This window comes from Danio rerio, chromosome 6 (assembly GCF_052040795.2).
Source record: "Danio rerio strain M-AB ecotype USA chromosome 6, GRCz13ab, whole genome shotgun sequence".
NCBI classification, from domain to species: Eukaryota; Metazoa; Chordata; class Actinopteri; order Cypriniformes; family Danionidae; genus Danio; species Danio rerio.
Window position 1 is genome coordinate 33169408 of NC_141026.1, and position 22584 is coordinate 33191991.

The window sequence follows — 22584 nt, forward strand, 5'->3', positions numbered from 1 at the left end:
ATGCAAATATCACTGCCATGAGCGATGCTTAAATCAACTGCACTAATCAGCCCTTCCCCCAGCTTTACACTGCAGAAATGTTTGACACCATAAATACCAGCGCTAAAGAAAAAAGAGAGAAAGAAACAGGCATATTAAATAGCTTTAAAGTTTTAAAATTATCAGTTGCAAGATGGTTTAGCTTCAGAGGCAAGTTTGTTCAAAGAGGATTCCTAGTATTAGCAAATTGTTGACGGTGATTCAATAATAATTCGTAAAAAGTACAACAATGGTTTACAACTATACAAGTTCTTTCATAAAAAAGGAATATTTACTCGCCATTTACTCTCCCTATACTTGTTCCAAACCAGTTTGAGTGTATTTCTTATCCCTTAAACTGTCCCACCAAAAAAAAAAAAAAAAAAAACAGATTGCATTTCTAAACTTCTAATGTCACTAGTTAACACACTCAATGCATTTTTTTTTTCAACACATGCCATAGTTTTTAAAATACCAGCCTCTACCAAATGGTTGATATGTCGGTTTATGGTAAAAGTACCGGAATGAATACATATACTATGAAAATTTGAAAATATAAAGTATAAGATCAATTTATTTAAAAACATAAACAAAATAAAGCATTTTTGAAAAGTAAATCATCTTTATTTTTTTGGTGTCATACAATATTTCAGATTCTCATTCAACATGTTTTCTTGTTTAGTTTTGTTTTATTGTTTTGTTTTGTTACAATAAAACAAAATTAAGTGTAGTAGGGCAACAGGATGATTTTTGTTTGATTTCTTTTGTAAGCCAACAATGCTGTGTGTGTTTGTGTGTGTGTGTGTGTGTGTGTGTGTGTGTGTGTGTGTGTGTGTGTGTGTGTGTGTGTGTGTGTGTGTGTGTGTGTGAGAGAGTAAACCATTATTTAAAACAGTAATTCTTTAAATGACTTTAACAGTCTTTATTTAAAACAGTAAAAACATGATCAACCGTTTGGTGGAAGAAGTCAAAGGGTTATTTTGAATACAAAATGAATACTTTTTGAAGAAGGTTGAAAGCAATTATTTTGTGTTCAACAGAAAAAAAAGAAACTCAATTAATTTGGGAACAAGTGAAGAGAAAAATCAGTGATTTTATTTTTGGGTGAACTAACATATTAGTGACACTGCTGGTTGTTAAATGAACTGCAGCCAGTGATCTATTCCTCATGTTCGTGAACTATAACAAATATAAAAACCACTATTTCCCCCAGTGCCAACTTCACCTCCAGGGGCTTTGGTGGAATCCAGCTCTGTTGTAGTTTATTGATGACAATTTGCCTTTTATCATTATTATTAGTAGTAGTCATATTTATTATATGCATATTTATATTTGTTTGAATAATTCTGTTTAGATTGTCCACCTGTTGTGTTTTATTGATATATGCACCACCAAAAGGGGAATAGGAATAGGACGTGTGTTTGGATATAACTTCTTGGTTATTGTTAATTTATTCATTTGCTGGAAATTAAAACTGAATTTTGAAAGTTTTGAAACAAATATTTGCACTTTTCAAAATAAATTCGGAAATTAAATAGGCTATGTAATGGATGTCTTCAGTGGAGTGAGCACCCCACTGTTTCCTTACTCCGGGGTTCGAAAGTAAGAGGCTGGTCTATTTTGTAGATGGTCTTTCTCTTTGTACAGCAGGAGTCCGTACTTCGTACCTCGCTTAAATGATCTAAGATGATTTGGCAGATCCTGAATCTTTTAATCTTGATAACTGATCTCTGGGTAATTTGGTTCTTCAAACAAGTTCGCAAATCAGACTAAAATGTCTGGATAAACTGATCTCTGCATCACTGCATGTGTGTTGTGAAGCACAGATCTAGCGATCCTCGAAATCATGATCAGCAATGCAACGATTGGCTGACGGCACAGCAGCGTAATGACATATCTGATTAATATTCAATTATCCATGTGAGCAAAATTACATCAAATTAGCAGTAAACGTTTTGTTAAATGTGATCCGCAATAACTTTCCACATTTGTTGTGAGCTGCAGGCTTTACACTTTCATGTGTCAAGAGTATTCATAATGTATTTCAATGCATATCAATGTATTTAGTTCTATATTTAGAGAAGATTTTCTTTATTATAGTAGCCTATAGGCCTACTCAAGTTTTTTTTTATTTTTTTTAAATCAACATAAGGAATAACAGGTGAGGCAGTGGCGCAGTGAGTAGCACGTTCGCCTCACAGCAAGAAGGACACTGGGTCGCTGGTTCGAACCTCGCCTCAGTTGGCGTTTCTGTGTGGAGTTTGCATGTTCTCCCTGCCTTCGCGTGGGTTTCCTCCGGGTGCTCCGGTTTCCCCCACAGTCCAAAGACATGCGGTACAGGTGAATTAGGTATTGTCCATAGTGTATGAGAGTGTGTGTGAATGTGTGTGTGGATGTTTCCCAGAGATGGGTTGCGGCTGAAAGGGCATCCGCTGCGTAAAAACTTGCTGGATAAGTTGGCGGTTCATTCCGCTGTGGCGACCCCGGATTAATAAAGAGACTAAGCCGACAAGAAAATGAATGAATGAATAAGGAATAACTGTATGAATTAATATTATACCAAAAAAGCATTTTGATATCGGTAAAGGTATTGACCACTTTGACCACAAATTATTATTCTTTTTATAAAAAGTCGAATATTGTGCATGTACGCGTTTGCATCTAAAATAAAAAGTTCATATAATCAAATTTTCACTTTGAACCACCAGGTGGCAGTCTTTTACTTTTATTTCAGAGAGCAGATTGCATAAGTTTTATTAATATATATTTTTAAACTTTATATATATATATATATATATATATATATATATATATATATATATATATATATATATATATAATTCCCTAAGTGGAATATACCTATACTGTTAGAAAATATCAGCACTCGGTACATTCTTTTAGTATTATCTTTGCTTGAACTGACCCGCTCTAATCCAGTTTATATGAAATGAACCTGTTCACACACAGGTTTAGTCTACCAGAACTGTTATTATGACAACAAGTCTCAGATGAGTTTTAAAGAATGAAACGATCCTGGATCGTGTCAAATCGTCAATATCCAAATCCAGCTAATTGAGTAATCCACGTGTGAAGAACAGACCCCAGGTCTTTAACTGTTTTCTAGCTAGTAAACAAATTTTTCCACTTATAAATTCCACCATGTAAATAGCAAGTGTGCCATGGTTCGATGCAACTGAATCTTAAAAGGCACTGATGGGAGATGAGACTCTGAATGGTTTAATGCACATGATGCTCATTAAGAGAATAGGCACAACCGTGTTAGACCATGTGCTGGTGCACAGACCGTTTTTTTTTCCTTATAGTGAATATGGACATCCCCTTGGAGCTTTAAGGTCTCGCTTAGATTGTTAAAAACAGCCCAAAACTATGGAGGACCAGGAGTGCCAGTTAGAAATAATCTAATTATTAATTTAATAATTGAAGCATTAAAATGTGTATAAATGAATCACAATTTAAATGTACAATTAATGGACAAATAAATAAACACATTTAAATGTGTTTTATTAAAGGAATTATAAAGCACAATTTAATTAAGCAATAAGTCAATGCACTTAAAATGACTTTTAAATGTAAAAATGAATTGACAATTTTATAAATATTTATTTAATTCATGTTTTAAAACGCTGATTAATTTTTTTGTGAACAGTTGTTTTTATTATTTCAGTTTTTGCTTAATATAGAAAGGATACAGCATATAACTATATCTCCACCCCCCCAGCCAGGTGGACTTGTTCTATGATAACAAAAGTCAAAATATTGCTGTAAAAAAAAAAAATAATAATGTTAAGGCAAATAAAGAGCAGACGTTAAGTAAGTACATAATAATTAGTAAAGTAAGTCACAAACAATTGTCACATCATAAGAAACATAAAGTACATATAAACAGAAAAGCTGCACATTAGAAGGAGAAACAAAAAGATTTGACAATATCAAAAGCTATAATCCAGGACTTAACAGTTTTTGACTGAGCTCCATGTATGCACGCTGTTGAAAGTTCTATACAAATAATGTTTAGCAAAGAAAGGCCCCATTGACATTTACTCATAATTCAGCGGCAGACCAATATTTTCTAAAATAAGAAAATATATTTACAGATAATTTAAAATGCATTTAAATGCGCAATTTAAAAAGCTTTTTAAAAAGACGTTTGTCAATTGCTTTTCTTACTGTATGTACCCCTTGCTTTTCCTTTTGCTTCATGCTTTTCTTGAGTTGACAATAAACCAAGTTTTAAAAAAAAGCCAGTCCAGACGTGGGAGCAACAAATCAACATTTGAACCCTCTCTTACTTGTAAATTTATTTTTACATTTAAAAGTCATTTTTCAATGCATTGACTTATTGCTTTATTAAACACATGGTGAAGTTATACAGCAGTTCATTCTTTGCTAAGAAGTAAAAAGAACTTCAAAATACCTTTGCAACAAAATGCTATTATAGAGAGGTCCATCCAAAAATAAAAACTTCTTCAATCCTCACTATTTACTTAAGTGGGAAATTTTTAATAATTCTGTTGAACACAAAATAACATATTCTAAAGAATGTTCCAAAAAAGTCGACACTGAGAACCATAGTAGTTACAAATACACACAATGGATAGTTGTTGTTTTTCAGCATTCTTCAGTATATCTTCTTTTGTGTTCACTGTTCAACTGATGAAAGGAACTCCTGGTTCTGAACAAGTGGAAATGAGTAAATGATGACAGAATGGGTGAACTAACCCTTTAACAAACTTCCAGGCATTCACACTGCTAAGAGTGACATTTTGTTACATGCTTTTCTCCCAAAAACAAAATAATCCTTACCAAAATAAAATACAAATTTAATTAAATTTAATTTAATTAGATATGATAAAAAATAACAGCAGAAAACTGCATTTAAAGGCATAGTTTAGCCAAACATCTAAACTCATGTCATTATTTTGCATATTCATATTTTGTTTGTTCTGAACCAGTTTGAGATTCTTTCTTCTGTTGAAAACAAATACTGTATAAATAAGTTGTATATTGTTGGTAACCATTAGCCATTGACTTACATATTACCCCCCCCCCCACCCCCCCAAATTAAAAAAAAAAAATTTACTTGCATATTACCCCCCCCCCCCAATTATTACTCACCCTGTTTATTTTTTCCCCAATGTCTGTTTAACAGAGATAAGATTTTTTCAACACATTTCTAAAAATAATAGTTTTAATAACTCATTTCTAATAACTGATTTATTTTATCTTTGTCATGATGACAGTAAATTATATTTGACTAAATATTTTTTCAAGACACTTCTATACAGCTTAAAGTGACATTTAAAGGCTTAACTAAGTTAATAAGGTTAACTAGGCAGGTTAGGGTAATTAGGCAAGTTATTTTATAATGAGGGTTTGTTCTGTAGACTATCGAAAAAATATAGCTTAAAGGGGCTAATAATTTGGTCCCTAAAATGTTTTTTTTTTTTTTTCAAAACTGCTTTTATTCTAGCTGAAATAAAACAAATTAGACTTTCTCCAGAAGAAAGAAATATTATCAGATATACTGATAATATACTGTGAAAATGTCCTTACTCTGTTAAACATCTTTTGGGGGAAAAAAAAACAGAAAAAAACAACAAAAAAAACAAAGGGTTTCATTAAATGGTGAGTATAATTTCATTTTTAGATGAACTATCCCTTTAAGAAAGCCTCTGATCGTAGGGATATGGATTTGCATGAGCTCTTCAATTCACCTACATCATGTCAACAGATGAAGTCATTAAACGCACTCTGTTATCAAGGTTTGATCATAAAGTATATTTGAGACTGTAGAGTTGTACCTGAGGCCGGACACCGTATTTAAAAAGACACAAATAATGGCTTTAAAACAAATAATGAATTCCTCTGCATAACAGAACAAATATTCAGCGCACACAGACACTCCTCATGTTTTCTGGATAACAGATGAGCAAGGATCCCACAGTGAATAAACTTCTATAATCACTATATATGCAACAATGAGTGTGTAAAGGAAATGAGTGTTTACAAATTACAAAATGGGCCTGTTTAAACTTGGTCAATTCATGTGTTTTTCTCTGATCAGATAGCTATATTATTTGTAAAAAGAGTTCCATATACTGTACACTTGACCACTTAAATGTGTCTCTGGTAAACGAATAGAAATCTAATCTTAAAATTCCAAGCTTTATGCAAATTTAACTAGATTAACTTGACTAAAGGATCAGATATACTGAATTTAATTCACTTATAATTTTTTACAGAAAAGTAAGCTACATATTCTATTCAGCCACCGTTGTGCAGCATTCTCCTGGATGATGCGACGGCAGCTATATTGGGCCAGACCACACACCGCACACCAGCTGATTGGTGGAGAGGGACAAAGTGATGAAGACAATTATGATATGGGGAAGGTTATGAGGCCATGATGAACAGAGGCCAGTGGGAAAATTTTGCTAGGACCCAGGGTTAAAACCCTACTCCTTTTCGAAGGACATCCTGAGTCAGGACCTCAGTTTAACATCTACTGGAGTCTCCATCAATACACTGGGGCGTTAGGACCCACACAGACTACAGGTTGAGCACCCTCTGCCGGTCTCACTAACACCACTTCTGTCAGCAACCTAGCTTTCCCATGGGCTCCCCATCCAGGTACTGACCGGGCACAGCCCTGCTTAGCATCAATGGACGACCATGTGAGTTGCATAGAGCCAGCTGCCAGATTTCATATAGTATGCTACAGGAAGCTTTCTAATTAACTCGTTTTCCAGTAAAACATAATTACCTGTGCACAACATTCTGCAAATACAGTTATTATATGCTAAATGAAACTAAATCCAAACTCAATCTACTTTTGTCATAAAGATAGACTATGTGCAAGACTGTAAAGGGTTTACATACATTTGTGTATAATCTACTCTCTCAAAAACAACATCTTTTATTTTTGCCTATATTTTATTTCTTTTTGGAATAATTTTTCATATGTGGTTTCAACAACCAGACCAGATTTGAGAACTGTCCAGTTTGATTTGCAATGTGTCTCGAATCACCTTGTGGAGTGGTTTGAGCGATCAGATTTATATCTGTCTGAAATGTTTGAAAAATTTAGACTTGCCATTTTCACAATTCGATAGCTATCTGATCAGGGGAAAAAAATGCAGGTAACACTTACACACTATAAATCACCTTTTAAGCATTAGCAAACAGTTAGTTCATTATCTGTTAAGCATTACCTCTGCATTAATAAACGTTAGTAAGCTGTTTATAAATACAGCTACAAATGCTGTATTCCTGCTTACAAGCACATTTATAATATGCTTAGTGATTGTATTTTTATACTTTATTACTTATTAATTGTTCTGTACTAAATTCAGTATCACATTATTTACAAACCATTTGCATTTAAGAGTAGCTGGTGGCTTTTAGAATCATTCAGAATGAGTTAAGAAACCATTAACAAAACTATTCAAATCAACACTTCTATATTTTATTATTCAGGCATTTAGTAATGGTTACTGTGTATGTTCATACATGCTTTGTTAACTCAATGTCATGCAGTTTTGTGACCTAAAGTGAGGACTATTTATGCTTTGTAAATCCCTTATAAATGACAATTAAAGAAAGAAATGACTATAAATGTCTATTCATTCGAAGAAACACAAATCAAACAGTATCAAATAAAAATTTAATCTTTGCAATCTTCTGTAAAAAAAAATTACAGTACAGTTTAAACATCACTAAATAACATTGATATGTTGCATCTTATTTTATTGGTAAATTATTATATTGTTGTTATATCCAATTTTATTAAATTGTATTTATTTCTAATTGTATTTTAACACTTCTGTTATTCAGCAATATTTAAAGTTTACAGTAATTTCATTTTTTTTATAATATTGCTTCTTATTTACTTCTTATTCTACTTTAGGACACAAAACTGCAAGTTGAGTTATTAAAGCATTTATTAACATGCATAGTGACCGTTACTATATGCCTGAATAATAAAATATAGAAATGATGATTTGAATAGTTTATGAATTGTTTACCAACTCATTCTGAATGGTTTTAAAAGTGCTAAACTGCTAAATGATTTGTAAAGAATGCAATACTGAACTTAGTAATGAACAATTAATAAGTAATGAAGTATAAAAATACAATCACCAAGCATATTATAAACAAAAGTCACGAATACAGGATTTGAAGCGTATTAACTGCTAACTAACATTTATTTATGTAGAGTTAATGCTTAACAGATAATGAATTAACTTTTTGATAATGCTTAATAGATGAATCCTATTGTGTAGTTATTATAAAGCACAGGTGTCAAACTCAGTTCTAAAAGGGCCGCAGCTCTGCACAGTTTAGTTCCAATCCTAATTAAACACACCTGATCAAACTAATTGAGTCCTTCAGGCTTGTTTGAAACCTACAAGTAAGTGTGTTGGAGCAGGGTTGGAACTAAACTGTGCAGGGCTTCGGCCCTCCAGGAATTGAGTTTGACACCCCTGTTATAAAGTGTTACCAAAACACATAAAGTAACCAGGTGTAAACAGCCCCACTGATCACAAATGTATATGTGTAATATGTATAATACATATTACATTTAATTAGAAATGATAAAATTACTTATCTCAGCATAATTTCTGTTTCCATTTCCAATGGCGCATTTTGACTGTGTCAGTGTCTTTTATTCACACAACACAGATTAATTACAACAGTTAATAGCAGCTGAGCGAACAGCAATGTTGGATTAATCATACTGATTTATCACTTTTCATCAATATTGATTATTGATTATTAAATCTCAAAATCCATTTGTTTTGCTTTTTTGCATATCCTGTTTTCTGCTAATCTGTAAATTTCTCCAAACATTATTTGTAGTTCACCTGCTGTTTAGTAGTCACAATCAGTTTGTACTTTGTTGAAATATAAAACAAAGTATTTCTACTCATTATCATAAATTACCAACAATAATCTTGGTTTTGACACTCTTTAATGTGGCATGACTGATCACTGTAGCCGCATCAGTTCAAGCGACATGGGAACCAATAATCGGTTTCTCTATCTAACAGCACAAAATAAACATGCTGGTTTTAGCTGTTTGAAGAAGGTTTAACTGAGCTGTCATCCTGACCTGCCAACAAATTCCCACAACCTGCACACCAGTCCAGGCTGGAAGACAAACTGAGACCAGCAAGCAGTTTTAGGGCAGTTTAAGATATTGTTTTCAACATTAAATGAAAGGAAGATATTCATAGTTTTAACAAATAGAATGTTCATACTCACAGTTCTGAGGCGACAGACGAATTTCGGGACATTGACTTTGGTGAGAGATCATAGTCGCTGTCTGAGCGGTAGAGGAAGGACTCTCTCCGCTGGTTGTGGCCGGGAAAGTTTGTGTGCAGAACCAGGCCAGAACCTGGTGAGGCCTGGGGGTCCAAAGGACTACAGCTCGCAGACGGGCCATTTTCCACATCGAAACTGCAATGACACAAAAATAATACATTATTATTAGCATACATGAGACACATTATAGTCTCTTTAATGGTTTTTGGACTGGCATCATTTTAAAGCTACATAAAGCTACCAAAGGCGGAACCAACAGAACCATTTTCTTCTTTAAATGAACTGTGAAGAAAAAAAAAAAAAAACGTCCACCTAAAAAAAAATGGTAACAGTTTCTATGAAGTCCATGCTCATAACAGATTTTAGCTCTGTTTAAAATTCTTTACAATCAAGAATAACAATGGCAGACTGTATCTTTATAAATACAATCATACCTGACTAATTAATACTCATAAATCAGTACTTCCGACACAGTATTACTTATAATGTGTCAAGAACATACATATAAAAAATAAATACCTAAATCACTTATAATTGTAAATAGTGTTATTATAAATGTAGCTTTAAACTGTTACTGTTATAATTATTATAATGCAGTATAGGTGGCTCAGTGGTTAAAAATTTCGCCTCATAGCAAGGTTCAAGTTCAAGTCGCGGCTGGGTCAGTTGGCATTTCTGTGTGGAGTTTGAATGTTCTCTCCATGTTTTCGTGGGTTTCCTCCAGGTGCTTCAGTTTCCCCCACAGTCCAAAGGCATGCAGCAAAAGAGAATTGGATGAACTAAATTGGCCATAGAGTGTGTTAACATGAGTGTGTGTGGGTGTTCCTCAGTACTGGGTTGCAGCTGGAAGGGCAGTTCATTCAGCTGTGAAGACCCCAGATAAATAAGAGACTAAGCTGAAGGAAAATGAATGAATGATGCAGTATAGGTTTTGTTTAGTCTTTATCGATTCATTTCTATTATTGTTATGCTTGATTATAAATAATTATAAATGGAATTCATTATGAGCATAGGCTTCGTAGAAAGTCAAAAGCTTCTTATCATTGATGCATATGAAGAACTTTTATTTTAAAAGGTGTATAAACTATTCTTTAAATTAATTCATACATGACTTCTCTCTTACTGAAGGCTAAGTCTGTTCATTCGAAGCCAAAAACAAGCCTGATCCACCTTGGCAATCCACAAGATTCAAACTTATATATAGCTTTATGAAAGTTTCAGGAGAAATACACAAGCTGTCCTCTGGGACCAGAGAGCTCTGGAAAGTCTCAAAGATTCCCAGCACTTGGGGCGGAAGCATGTCTCATCTTTCCAAACCATGAGGAAACATAGTGGACAAGGTCCTAGCCCACTTCAAACAGAAGAGAAGCAGGGGAAACACATCACGCTCAATTCAAATAAACAATTTTCAAAAAGACGCTTGTGTTCGATTTTAAATGTGTCTGTGATTTTAGATCTAAGCGGGAGGAAGCAGTGATGGTCCTTGTGCTCAGAGCACCAGAGGTTTGGTGACCTTTCACTGTTTCTCCTTAAGCACTGGAGAAACTACACTTTTTTATCCAACATAAACCAAGAACAGTTCCTTGTTTTGCTGCAGTTGTCCAATGAAAAAAATGCCCCCACACACCACAGATATATATGCATGACTTTGATAATGCTCTTAAAATACTTCTTTAGTGATAATAAGACATCGCTGAATATCCTGATGCATGCAGAGGCCCGGCGTCAGATAACAGCAGCTAATACTGAATCAACATCCTCCTATTGTGCCCCGTTTTCCTGTTAGCCTGCCATTCACAACAGCCATCAACAGCATTTAAGTTGTTCACACTGAGCATAACCCTGGGTTATCATCTTTAAAACACAAAGCAACATTTCACACTTGCATACTTTAAAAGGGGGAAGCAAGCCTTTTTTCGTGGTCATGGATTGAGAAAAAGTATTTAGAACAATTTGGATCGTCAACAGCTTGCAGGCTGTGATACTGATATTAACAATAACCATTAATGCAGGAAATTACAAGCATGTGCAGCAGGTTTAAACAGGTAATTCCCCATACTTACAACAAAAAAAAAACTTAAACTTGGTTTTCATGGTTCCTTTACTACCTTCTAGAGGTTACATTTAAACAAGATATCAGTTGAGTATTACACTGTAAAACCCAAAAAGTTAGGGTCACTTAAACCGTTTGAGGAAACCAATTGCAACAAACCATTTAAGTTTAAAATCTAATCCAAATGAGTATTGTGAACTTAATCAATTTGTGTAAATAAAGCAATTTGAACACAGTAAAACTCAATAAATAAAGAGAACTCAAACCAACTGAGTACTATAAAACCCAATAAGTTAAGGCAACTCAAACTGTTTGAGGAAACCGATTACAACAAACCATTTGAGTTGAAAAAAAAAAATCTATACGAGTATTGTGAACGATGAGGTATATAATTAACTCATTACCCTCAACACTGAGTTCAAAACTTTTCAAATGAGTAGAATTAACTTTCAGTTTATTTTGAGTTAATTACACTTATTTTGTTTAAAAAAAGTTGACTGTAGGGTTTTACAGTGACTGTTAATATAGAGTTAGTTGAAAAACAAAAACTGGAAAACTGAATATCGGTGCCTCATTTTGTTTTGTTGTACATTTCAGATACACATCCTGGACACTTTCATGAGAAGATGGGCTTGTTGTACAGATCACAAATTGAACCACTGACCCTTCTGTAAACAAAATCAATATTGTTTTTGAAAGCAACTAGAAGTAGAAGAAACGTGGTGGGAAATGACTAGGGGTAAAATAAAAAAATTCTCTTAATGATTCTGTATCGGTTAAATCGAACGCAAAAAAAATAGGTGGATGGAAATATAGCTGACTAAATTGTTGAGGGAGCTTCAAAATAAAGTATTAGCCTAACAGTCCAGACATATTTTAATGACTTAGAGTTGCTTAAAGTCTTTTTTTAAGTTGATAACATCCTCTTTAGACTATAAATGAAAAGATTTAAAAATAAAAGTGCCACAGCCCCTAGACACTGGACATCCCTCCACCATCATCTCTGTGAAATTGCATCTCTTCCCATCTTCAAAACTCAATTATAAACAGATCTGTAAGCTTGCTCTTATTGAAGATTTTATGGATTCTGACTCTGTCTTGTGATTACAATCAGTTTATCTCATTTAGCAGCAAATCTTGTTTTCTTTTGTCTCTTGTATTGCTGTTTGAAATGCCTTATTTGGAATTTGTTCTTGTTTCAGGTGCTCCCGGTCAGGCATTATGAAGCATTTTTTATGGTTTTCTAAAGGGATAGTTCATGTAGAAAAGAAAATGTGCTGTTAATTTACTTACAAGCAGGGGTAAACAGTGTTGGGCAAGCTACTTGACAATTGTAGTGAGCTAAGCTATTAGCTACTCTACTTAAAATGTAGCTTAACTACACTAAAAGCTACCCTCTTGGAAATGTAGCAAGCTAAGCTAAAAAGAAAACAAAAAGCTACTTAGAAAAAGTAGATTATAGCTATATCTAAGCTATTTTTGCCATTTTCATTTTTAAATCAAAGCAGCTTAAATCCAAGTCAATCATATCTTAGTGATCAATAAAACTGACAACGAAACATAAGAGGCATAATAGTTCAGTTCAATTATTTACTGCAATTAATATGCTGTACCAAACAGAAACTAATTATAGTATGAAACAGGAAAGACAAAAAAAAAACAAAAAAAAAAAACAATAAAACCAGGTGATACACACATCAAATATTATAGTAGTTATATATATATATATATATATATATATATATATATATATATATATATATATATATATATATATATATATATATATATATATATATATATATATATATAATAACTCCTCTCTCCCTCAATTTTTCAATCAAGCAAGTTGTTCGTGTCAGCCCAATGATTGTTTGGCGACGTCACCAACCAGAGCGAGGGGTGGCAGTAACGCAGCAATAAGTTTTTGACCACCGTAAAATAGATAGAAGAAGAAATCATCATTCTCTCTATCATATGGATTTACTTTTATTGGCTAGACACCGGCCTAACAGCTCCTTGAATGTCAGTGCCGTCACTCATTGATCCACAATCAGTAAACATAGTTTGTGTGGACGCTACTGCGCTACATGCTGAAAATAATATCTTCGCTACAGAAAAGCTATTTGATTTAGAAAGTAGCGATGCTATCGTCACGCTATTGAGAAATGTAGTTAAGCTAGTAGAGTCACTACTTGTAGCGATGCTACTGCCCAACACTGGGGGTAAATATAACCAATAAGCAAGGTAACTGGTCGCTTAGGGCCCAAGAAATCTGGGGGCCCCCAATAAACACCTAAACAAGGTGTGCGTTGGCACGAGTGTCCCACCAGTCACGATACAGCCATATTGCACGGCTATGAGTGTGATATTGTGTTTATACAACAATTTGATGGCATAATAGTGTACATAAAAAGAAAATCAAACCCAGTGAGTCTATAAACCTTTTTTTTTATGAGGAACTACTGTGTTCGACCATTCCTTCGGATCTGCAGCTGAAGTCAGAACAGCAGAAACCATTGCTAATTCACAAACGTCACTTTAGAGCTAGTAATTAAATGATTTTCTAGCATAATATTTAAAGTGATGAAGAAACAAGTGATTTTGCAAACATTTTAAGATTATAAGGCTGAACAGCATGAAATTCCATTAGTCTACAGAGATTTCGCAGCATTTCTCGGTTGCAATCAGGAGATTAACACCTAAAACGCCAAAGCAATGCAACCACTACAAAGAGTGGTCAACACAAAATACATACATTCCTAATATGCGAGTCCTCCCTCACTCTCAATACACTACAATTACTGTAGTATAAATACAGCACTGCAACATAACAGCACTGCAAAATACAGCACTGCAACTCATAAGTACATTATATTGTCCAACAGCTGCAATATTTGTCAAACTGTAGTGAGTTTATATCTGCTGTCACTCTATGTGTGTGAGAAGTGAGAAGGCTGTACGAGTTCTGATACTACAGAATATCGATCAGCCATCAGTCAATCAGATTCCAGTACCAGACAGAACTGTTGTGGACAGACAGACAGACAGACAGACAGACAGACAGACAGACAGATAGACAGATAGACAGATAGATAGATAGATAGATAGATAGATAGATAGATAGATAGATAGATAGATAGATAGATAGATAGATAGATAGATAGATAGATAGATAGATAGATAGATAGATATTTACATTTACATTAAGACAAAATGAAAAAAAATTGAGAGATGTAAGAAATAAACAAACAAAGGGTCCATTTTAGGTCTGTTGGGCCCCATTTTTGGAATTGCTTAGTGCCCCAAAATCATTTAATTTGCCCCTGCCCTCAAGTCATTAATGATTAATCTGTCATTTTTCTTTAGTAGAACATTAAAGAACCTTTTTAGTTGAAACTAGAAGTCAAATAAAATATAGAAGTCAAAAAAGCAATTTATTTTCCCTTTAATCCACAGACATAGCTAACGGTGCTGAACATGTTTGCGGCAGATGAGAATAAGCTTCCTGTCCCCTAATGACACATGCTGGTGGAAACTCACACGTGAAAAAAAAAAAAAAAAAAAAGATTTACCACTAAATAGGATAAGCTGATTGTAATCACAAGACAGAGATAGCATGCGTAAACACTTCAATAAGACCAAGCATACAGATCTGTTTATATTCAAGATGGGAAGAGATTCAATTTCACAGAGACGATGTTGGAGGGAATTGCAATAACTATGTGCCATGGCTTTCTTTTTTTTTTTTTTTGCTTTTGGATCTAATGTCCCTAGAGAATGAACTATTGTCCATAGAGAATGATCTTATAAAAAAACTTTTGTACACTACTATACTGTAACTTTACAGCTAATATACTGTGCATGGCAATTTGTAACAGTCAACTAGCAGTCAAAAATCTTGATGCTGGTCGCACTGCTTGCCAAGACTTTGGATAAAAGTGCTTCTGTTTCTTACACAGACGGATCACTGCTCAATGCTGCCATTAAAATAGGCAAAAGACCTTAAGATCGTAAAATCTTGGAACTTAGAACTTTTTAAACACATTTTTAGCTGTCCAGCCAAATTAATTATAGAAAGGTGTTTCTGGTGTATAGAAACTATATCCCGATACTATACTTGTCTATAAAGGAGGAGCTGAAAATTAAAAAAAAAAAAAAAAACACTAAAACATTCTGGATTTTTTAAATAAAATGTCATGTAATGTGTCCATTTATATAGCGCATTTATAGTGTACGCCATACACCCAAAGTGCTTTACAATCACGAGGGGGGGGTGTCTCCACACCACCACCAGTGTGCAGCATCCACTTGAATGATGTGACAGCAGCCACAAGACAACGACGCCAGTGTACTAACCACACACCAGCTATAGGTGGAGTGGAGAGACAGTGATACCGCCAATTCACTGAATGGGGATGATTGGGAGGTCATGATGGTTAAGAGCTTCTGAAGGAAATTTGGCCAAGGACACTCATTCTAACTCTTGATTAAACCCAAGCTTTAGGTTAAAGTGTCATTTAAATTTTATTAAAATAAACCAGTGGTGCCCAAACTTGATCCAGAAGGCCCGGTGTCCTGCAAAGTTTAGTTTCAACCCCAATCAGACACACCTAATCAAGCTCTTATGATACAGTCACACTAAAGTTTAAACCTGCAAAATCCTATTGTACGGTGCTGCGAAAAGGAGTGGGATTAACCAAAATGATTAGACAATAAAAAAAGCGAGCAATTGGTCCATATTTTAAATCTCTGTGGTCATGTTTTGACCTCCGATTGGTCTCACGCAATCATGTGGTGCAATGTCGGAGGTCAGAGTTCACCAAGCTTGAACTCTCCAACTCAGCGAACTGCAAAAACTTGTCGCACAAGCTTGCGTTTCCAGTCTGATGCAATCGCATGCACATGAATGGACGTCTATATGGAAAAATGTGCAGTGTGACTGCAGCCTAAAGGCCTGTGCACACCGAGACATTTTTTGCACGCGTTTTCCGTCGACGTTTAGCGCCTCGTGACTAAATAAAGGTCGTCAATGTGATCGTGCACACCAACGCGCAAAACGCCAGGCGCAAAAGCGTCATTTAAAAAAAAAACGCCTCATGCTCCTTTTTTATTTGACGTGCCTCGTTAAAACCTTCTCCAGCAATCAGGTTGGCACTTTTGTTCAAGTGCACGGAGCTACTGAAGTTACAGTAAACAGCACTTGGAGGCCCTCAAGCACAAGACGTCAATGCGAGCGCACATTGAAGAAGACGCACAGAGGCGATATGAACGTTTAGCTGCTTATAGGTGTAGCTCCATCTAACATCAAGGAGTAATTTTGCATACTCTTCTGCTTGATGCCAGAGAAAATCGCTTGGGTATGAATGAAAAAAAAATGTCTCGTAAAAAGCTGACCATAAACGCAAACGAAAAGCATCCCAGTGTTTAGGAGCCTTAAGGCTTTCTTGAAAAATCCCTGTAGATGTGTTGAGAGAAGTTGGAGCTAAAATCTGCAGGACACCGGGCCTCCAGGACTGAGTTTGGACACCCCTGAAATATACTGTACCTAGGGGGTTGTAAATATATTGTGGGTTGGTTAATTGCTATGTTTAATGTAGTTTTTCTTTTGCACCAAATTTGGTATCTAAGAACCTTATATTTTCACTGGTGTTCACTAGTACCGAATACTACAAATTTGGTACAGTGAAAACCCTTGACAAGTCTATTACTTTTGTTCTGCTTGTATGAAATTTTTTTTTTGAAGTTGAGATAACCATTGACTTGCATGTTATGAATAACCAAGGTTTCAGCAAACAAAAAAAAGCTCTTAAGAAAAAAAAAATCTGTTCCAGATGACCTGAGAGTGAGCAAATTACACTGCATTTTTGGGTGAATTAAACATTTAATGAGTGAATGAAGTTTTGTAATGTTGTTAACACACGAGACACAAAATGTACAATACAGCTGAAAAGAATAAACCAAAATGGTTATTCTATAAATGCGATCCATCAGTCAGATAAGTTGAGTGAGACATTGCACTACAAATAAGGAAACCACAGAAGATGTTCTGATATGTTTCACTCCACATGCACACGCAAGAGAGTTTTGCTGTGTAGTCATGCTCCTGCACAAGCATTACTGTTAAGTGATTTGGGGTTAATGCATTAACCATTTTATTTAGTACTTTCCTAAGTTTTTAAAAATATTAAGACAAAATTAAACAATTCTGCTTTGGTGCGCAAGTGTGAATGACGTCCAGGAAATGACTCTACCTTACAAATACTGCATTCTGCAAAGTACTTAATTTAGGTTATTTCTACCCCTTTTCTTTAGTTTGCCTGACTATTTATTCCAATATACAAAGGGCTCCATGATATAAAGCAATAAAACTACCTTATTTCTGCATTAATTGATCAAACTAATAAGATGACAAAAGACTATAACATTCACACTGAAACCCACTGACTGGCAGTTGTTTTTCAGTGTGAACATTATACAAAGAGTGGTATTTCTGACAGCTCCTTTTAATAAACCCCCCAAAACTCTTAATTGAAAATTCTGTCAAACTTCCTGAGTTGTCTGACAGACGTCTTTCTAAAGCAGAATACACTCTGGGTCATTTGAGCTCCCTGGAGAGGTCAAGACTGGGAAAAAAAAAATCTACCAGGAAACGATACCTCTGACCTCAGCTGTAACCAGTATCTCTGATTCCCATAACACTGCAATTACTAAGTTCAAGATATTAATGTAGTTTAACATTGGAAGGAGATAAACAATTATAAAGTTAATGGCAACACAAGTGGCCATGTTGACATATCACAAACACTTCACTTTCACTTTATTGTGCCGTGATAATGTGTTTATATTGAAACTGGATGTTAATCAAATGTTTTTATTCCCTTTTTTATACAGTGCAACAAACTTTTGTTTTAAATGGTTTGCTTCATGCTGGCAGGCATTCTCATTCCAGATAGCATGTGATTGGTCAAACATCTTTAGTGCGGGATGAGTCATCAGTATTTAATTGGTTTCCCTAAAGTAAAACACTGTAAATTTCGAAGTAGCACAAATTATCTAAAAATTTCAATGATGCTAACGTTTACAAAAGTTGTATTGCTTCAAATTAGGCTAAAGCAGCTTATTAGCATGTATATTAGAGCTTAAGATCTTTGCTTGAACCCGATGGGTTCAGGCTTAATTTCTATCATTTTAGACAGGGTTAGGCCAGGCTTGCGCAGTAAATAAACAGTCATATGATGCATTTTGATTAGCGAAAGTAATCAAATCGTTTGTTACAACATTAAATCCCACGCCTGCAAAGGTGAAACAAATGATAACGGAGAAGTCAAAAGAGAGAATTTTTACTGCAGTCAGGCCTGCCGCAAGTACAGTAAGAATGGTCATTCTAGCTGCCAAGGTAATTCGGCAGTCACTTAAATACTGCGTATTACAGAAGATTACTAAACAGCAATGCACGGCATGTACAGCAAGCTGACAGAAAAAAATGACTAGGTCACTCGCTACATTGAAACCACTGTCATGGAAAATTAAATGGCTGTTCTTGGCTTGTGGAAGATGAACAAACAATCCTACCCAAAACTTATAAATTAGCCAGATCAGTACTATGCATCCCGGCCTGTAGCAGCAGCTGTGTAAGGGTGTTCAGGGCAACAGGACGCATCATCAGTGAGCGCAGGACTGCTCTAAAGGCATTTACAGTGGATTCAATAATGTTCATCCACAAAAACACATAGAATAATCTTGGTGAGTAAAGGATTTCCTAATGATAACTAAATATTAATTAAACCATAAATGCATGATGTAGTCAGAGTATACAAGCTAATGTTAGCTTTATTTTTTATTCAGCTACACCGTCGCCTTAAGACCAGATTGTGAAGAGAAGTAGTATCTTAATATCTTCAGAGTGTTTATCTTAATTCCGTTTTTGCCAAATACCTGTCAAATTTTATAATTTAATTTAAATTTAATTTGTTAGGAAAGACTTATTTTTATTGGTGTGTTGGCCAATTTAAAGGCTAAGTTTACGTACATAGACATATTTAGAGTGCTGGGATGTTACGATGTTACAGAGTCCTTTTTAATTTCTTTTTTCCAACTTTCAAATGGCCTGTAGCCGAGGTTTGTTTAGAATAAATTATGTTAAAACACATATAAACAACTCAATCTTGAAAAAAGGCAAAAGAGCTGTGTGCATGTGCACATTTGAATAATGTCGGGCTAAAAGCGAGTTTGTGCTTCTGGGCCTAGCTTTTATGGCCCAATTACACCTCTAATGCATATAGCTCATTGGCTGTTTATTAGTACTAAAAAAAAACAATGATGCATTATTCTGCATGATAATATTCTAGAACAGGGGTCACCAATCTCGGTCCTGGAGGGCTGGTGTCCCTGCAGGTTTTAGCTCCAACTTGCCTCAACACACCTGCATGGATGATTCAAGTATACCTAGTAAGATCTTGATTAGCTTGTTCAAGTGTGTTTGATTAGGGTTGGAGCTAAAATCTGCAGGACACCGGCCCTCCAGGAACAAGTTTGGTGACCACTGTTCTAGAAGCTTACCCCATACCCAAATATAACTATTTTAACAACTACCTGTCTGTCAATAACCAGTTCATTCAGAGAAAACGGTTATTTTTATTTTATTATTCATGTCATTGCAGTTATCAGTGAATGGGTTACAACACAAGCATAGATCTCTTTAATGACAGAATTGCTCATTGCATTCTACAATGTCATAAAGTGGTAAAGCCACCAGAAGTGTTCACCCATGAAGCCATTTCCTCTGGAAAAAAAGAGAGAAAAAAAAACTAAATAAAAATAACCTTGATCTATATTGTAAAAGCTGTTTGCTGTTTAAGTTAATTTTCATGATTTTTTTTTTTGTGTTTTATAATGTGTTCTTGTTGATTTGCATGTCATCTGAGTTACTTTTCTTCTGCGCATGTGTAGTATGCTATGAGAGTACACACGTTTTGGGACACACGTGAGTTGTTAGTGTGATGTACAGGACTTGGAGAGCACAAGCTTTTCGTAAAAAGTGAAAAATTGGAGTCACAATTCATCAAGCTGGAACAAAGAAGTTGTATGGAAGTGGATTTTGATAAAACTGACACATTTGGATGTCTAATGTAAAAAATAAACAAAGATACAGTGAATTGAATGAACTCTTGTGTTGTGATCAAGTGTAAGAACACTAATACGCATCAAAACTAGTGAAATGGTCATAATGGTTACATGTTCCCTACATGTAAAGTCAAAAGCTTGTGCTCTCCAACTCCTGCACATCACATATCCAATTTGAAGAGCATCAGTAGTAAAAGATAAGTTTTAGGATATTTGTGGCCAAAATAATTGTCATTTCAAATGTTATCTGTAAATATAGTATTACAATAATAATCAATTACACCTTACTGTGTTAAAATTAAATGTGTACCAAGCAGCATCTTGGGGAAAAAAAGCTTTGTTTTTAAATCCGTACACAGTCAGTGTTTTTTCTTATGATGCACTAAGTTCCTGAATTATCTACTGTATTTCAGAGTTTATATTTTAATGTTTTTGATGTCTGAAATAATAGTCAACTGCAGGTAATTTCATACATTACAATGCATTTTTATTTTATATTTGGAATAAAGTGTCTTTTGTTGATAGAATAAAACAAACTGTTTTACCCACAGATAATTGTATATTATACTGTAACTCAGAAAAAATTTCCCCCATAGCGGTGTGTAGAGGTGTTTTGTAAGTCCACCTATCTGATGTTCACTCCTGTAATGAATATGAACACAATTTCTTAATAAGCTGGGGAAATTCCTGACTTCTTACAAATAACTACTGCTATTTTTAGGACACGTGTTTTGTAAGAATTCAAAATTCTAAGAATATACACAACTTGTTTGGTAAAGTTTTCTCACTAAATTCATATAATTTCCGTTTAGCTCAACAGAATGAAGGATCATCCCAAGTAGAGCATAGCAATATGTTAGCATGACAAATTCACAACAGTTTTGACACTGAGAAATAGTTTTCATTTAGATCATTGACTTTAACAAAAACACATATGTAAAACTGTGTAATTTTGTATAATAATATGGTAACATTTTAGCATGGAGACCAATTCTCACTGTTAACTTGTTTTTTTATAGGTTTATTAACTACAACAACTACCCAAGTGAATAATAAGCAGCAAATTAAGACTTTGAGGTAAAAGTCATAGCTAACAGTGAATATGTGTTTCCATACTAACATTTTAGTACTATTTAACATTTATTTTATTTTAACTTTACTTTAATTGACAAAAAATATATTTCATAGGTAGGCATAATATTACATTTAAGTGAAATGTTATTATCAAAAATGTCAAGCTTGACATCAGAGTTGATCATGTTCATCCAGTGAAACATAAAAACCACTGTTGACCTAAAGCTAAGATCAAACATTTTTCTGTGGTTGCCTCTCTTGTTTTGACTGGTAATAATTACGCAGAGACAAAAAACCACATGGTTGTAGAGGCAGCTAATGAAAATGTTTTTCAGGGATCAAGCAGAATAAAGATGTCTGATGTTTATATTCTCACCATGAAACAAAAGGAGAGTTTGTTGTTTCCACTAAGTACCTAATTATCCTGTGACTTGTGTTGAGTCACTGTCTGGTAACACATACACAACACAACAATAGTTTACACATGGCAGTTCTGAAACCTATCCTTTACTTGTTTATGTTATCTAAAGGGATAGTTCACACAGAAATGCAAATTTGCTGTACTTTGCCTCAGGTCATTTAATTTCATGAGTTTTCTCTTCAGTACTTAAAAAGACTTTCAGCTTAAACTGGTCCTTGTTGATTCATGAAGTCAATGACTACCAGCACTTTAGGAGTCAATAAAAACAAACAAATACAAACACAATTAAATTAGTACTGATGGCTCTTGGAAATATTCATTAATATCTTGTAAAACGTTTGGTCTGAAAGAAACCGAATATTTATAAAACGTTAACTTTAAATACACAGACTTGGCAAAAAGCCCCAAAATGTGCTCTCCAAAATTCACTTTGTTCGAAGCTCTAGATTGATGGTGATACAGATGTAAATGATACAAATGTTTTTGCACAGACAGATTTTCTTCATATATATATATATATATATATATATATATAGATAGATAGATA

The 22584-nt window shown here is 34.5% G+C and overlaps 2 protein-coding genes across 10 annotated transcripts in view; both read right to left on the bottom strand.

The window, feature by feature from the left end:
• The window catches only part of lepr (leptin receptor), an 847758-nt gene that overhangs the window by 487888 nt on the left and 337286 nt on the right, over positions 1–22584 (bottom strand). The window lies entirely within an intron of this gene.
• pde4ba (phosphodiesterase 4B, cAMP-specific a) overlaps positions 1–22584 on the bottom strand; it is a 338467-nt gene that overhangs the window by 70820 nt on the left and 245063 nt on the right. For all 9 annotated transcript variants that reach the window (XM_087257474.1, XM_087257475.1, XM_087257477.1 and 6 more), the window contains one exon: positions 9304–9498. In XM_087257474.1, the coding sequence (XP_087113600.1) occupies positions 9304–9498 (195 nt within the window). The remainder of the gene's footprint in view (positions 1–9303; positions 9499–22584) is intronic.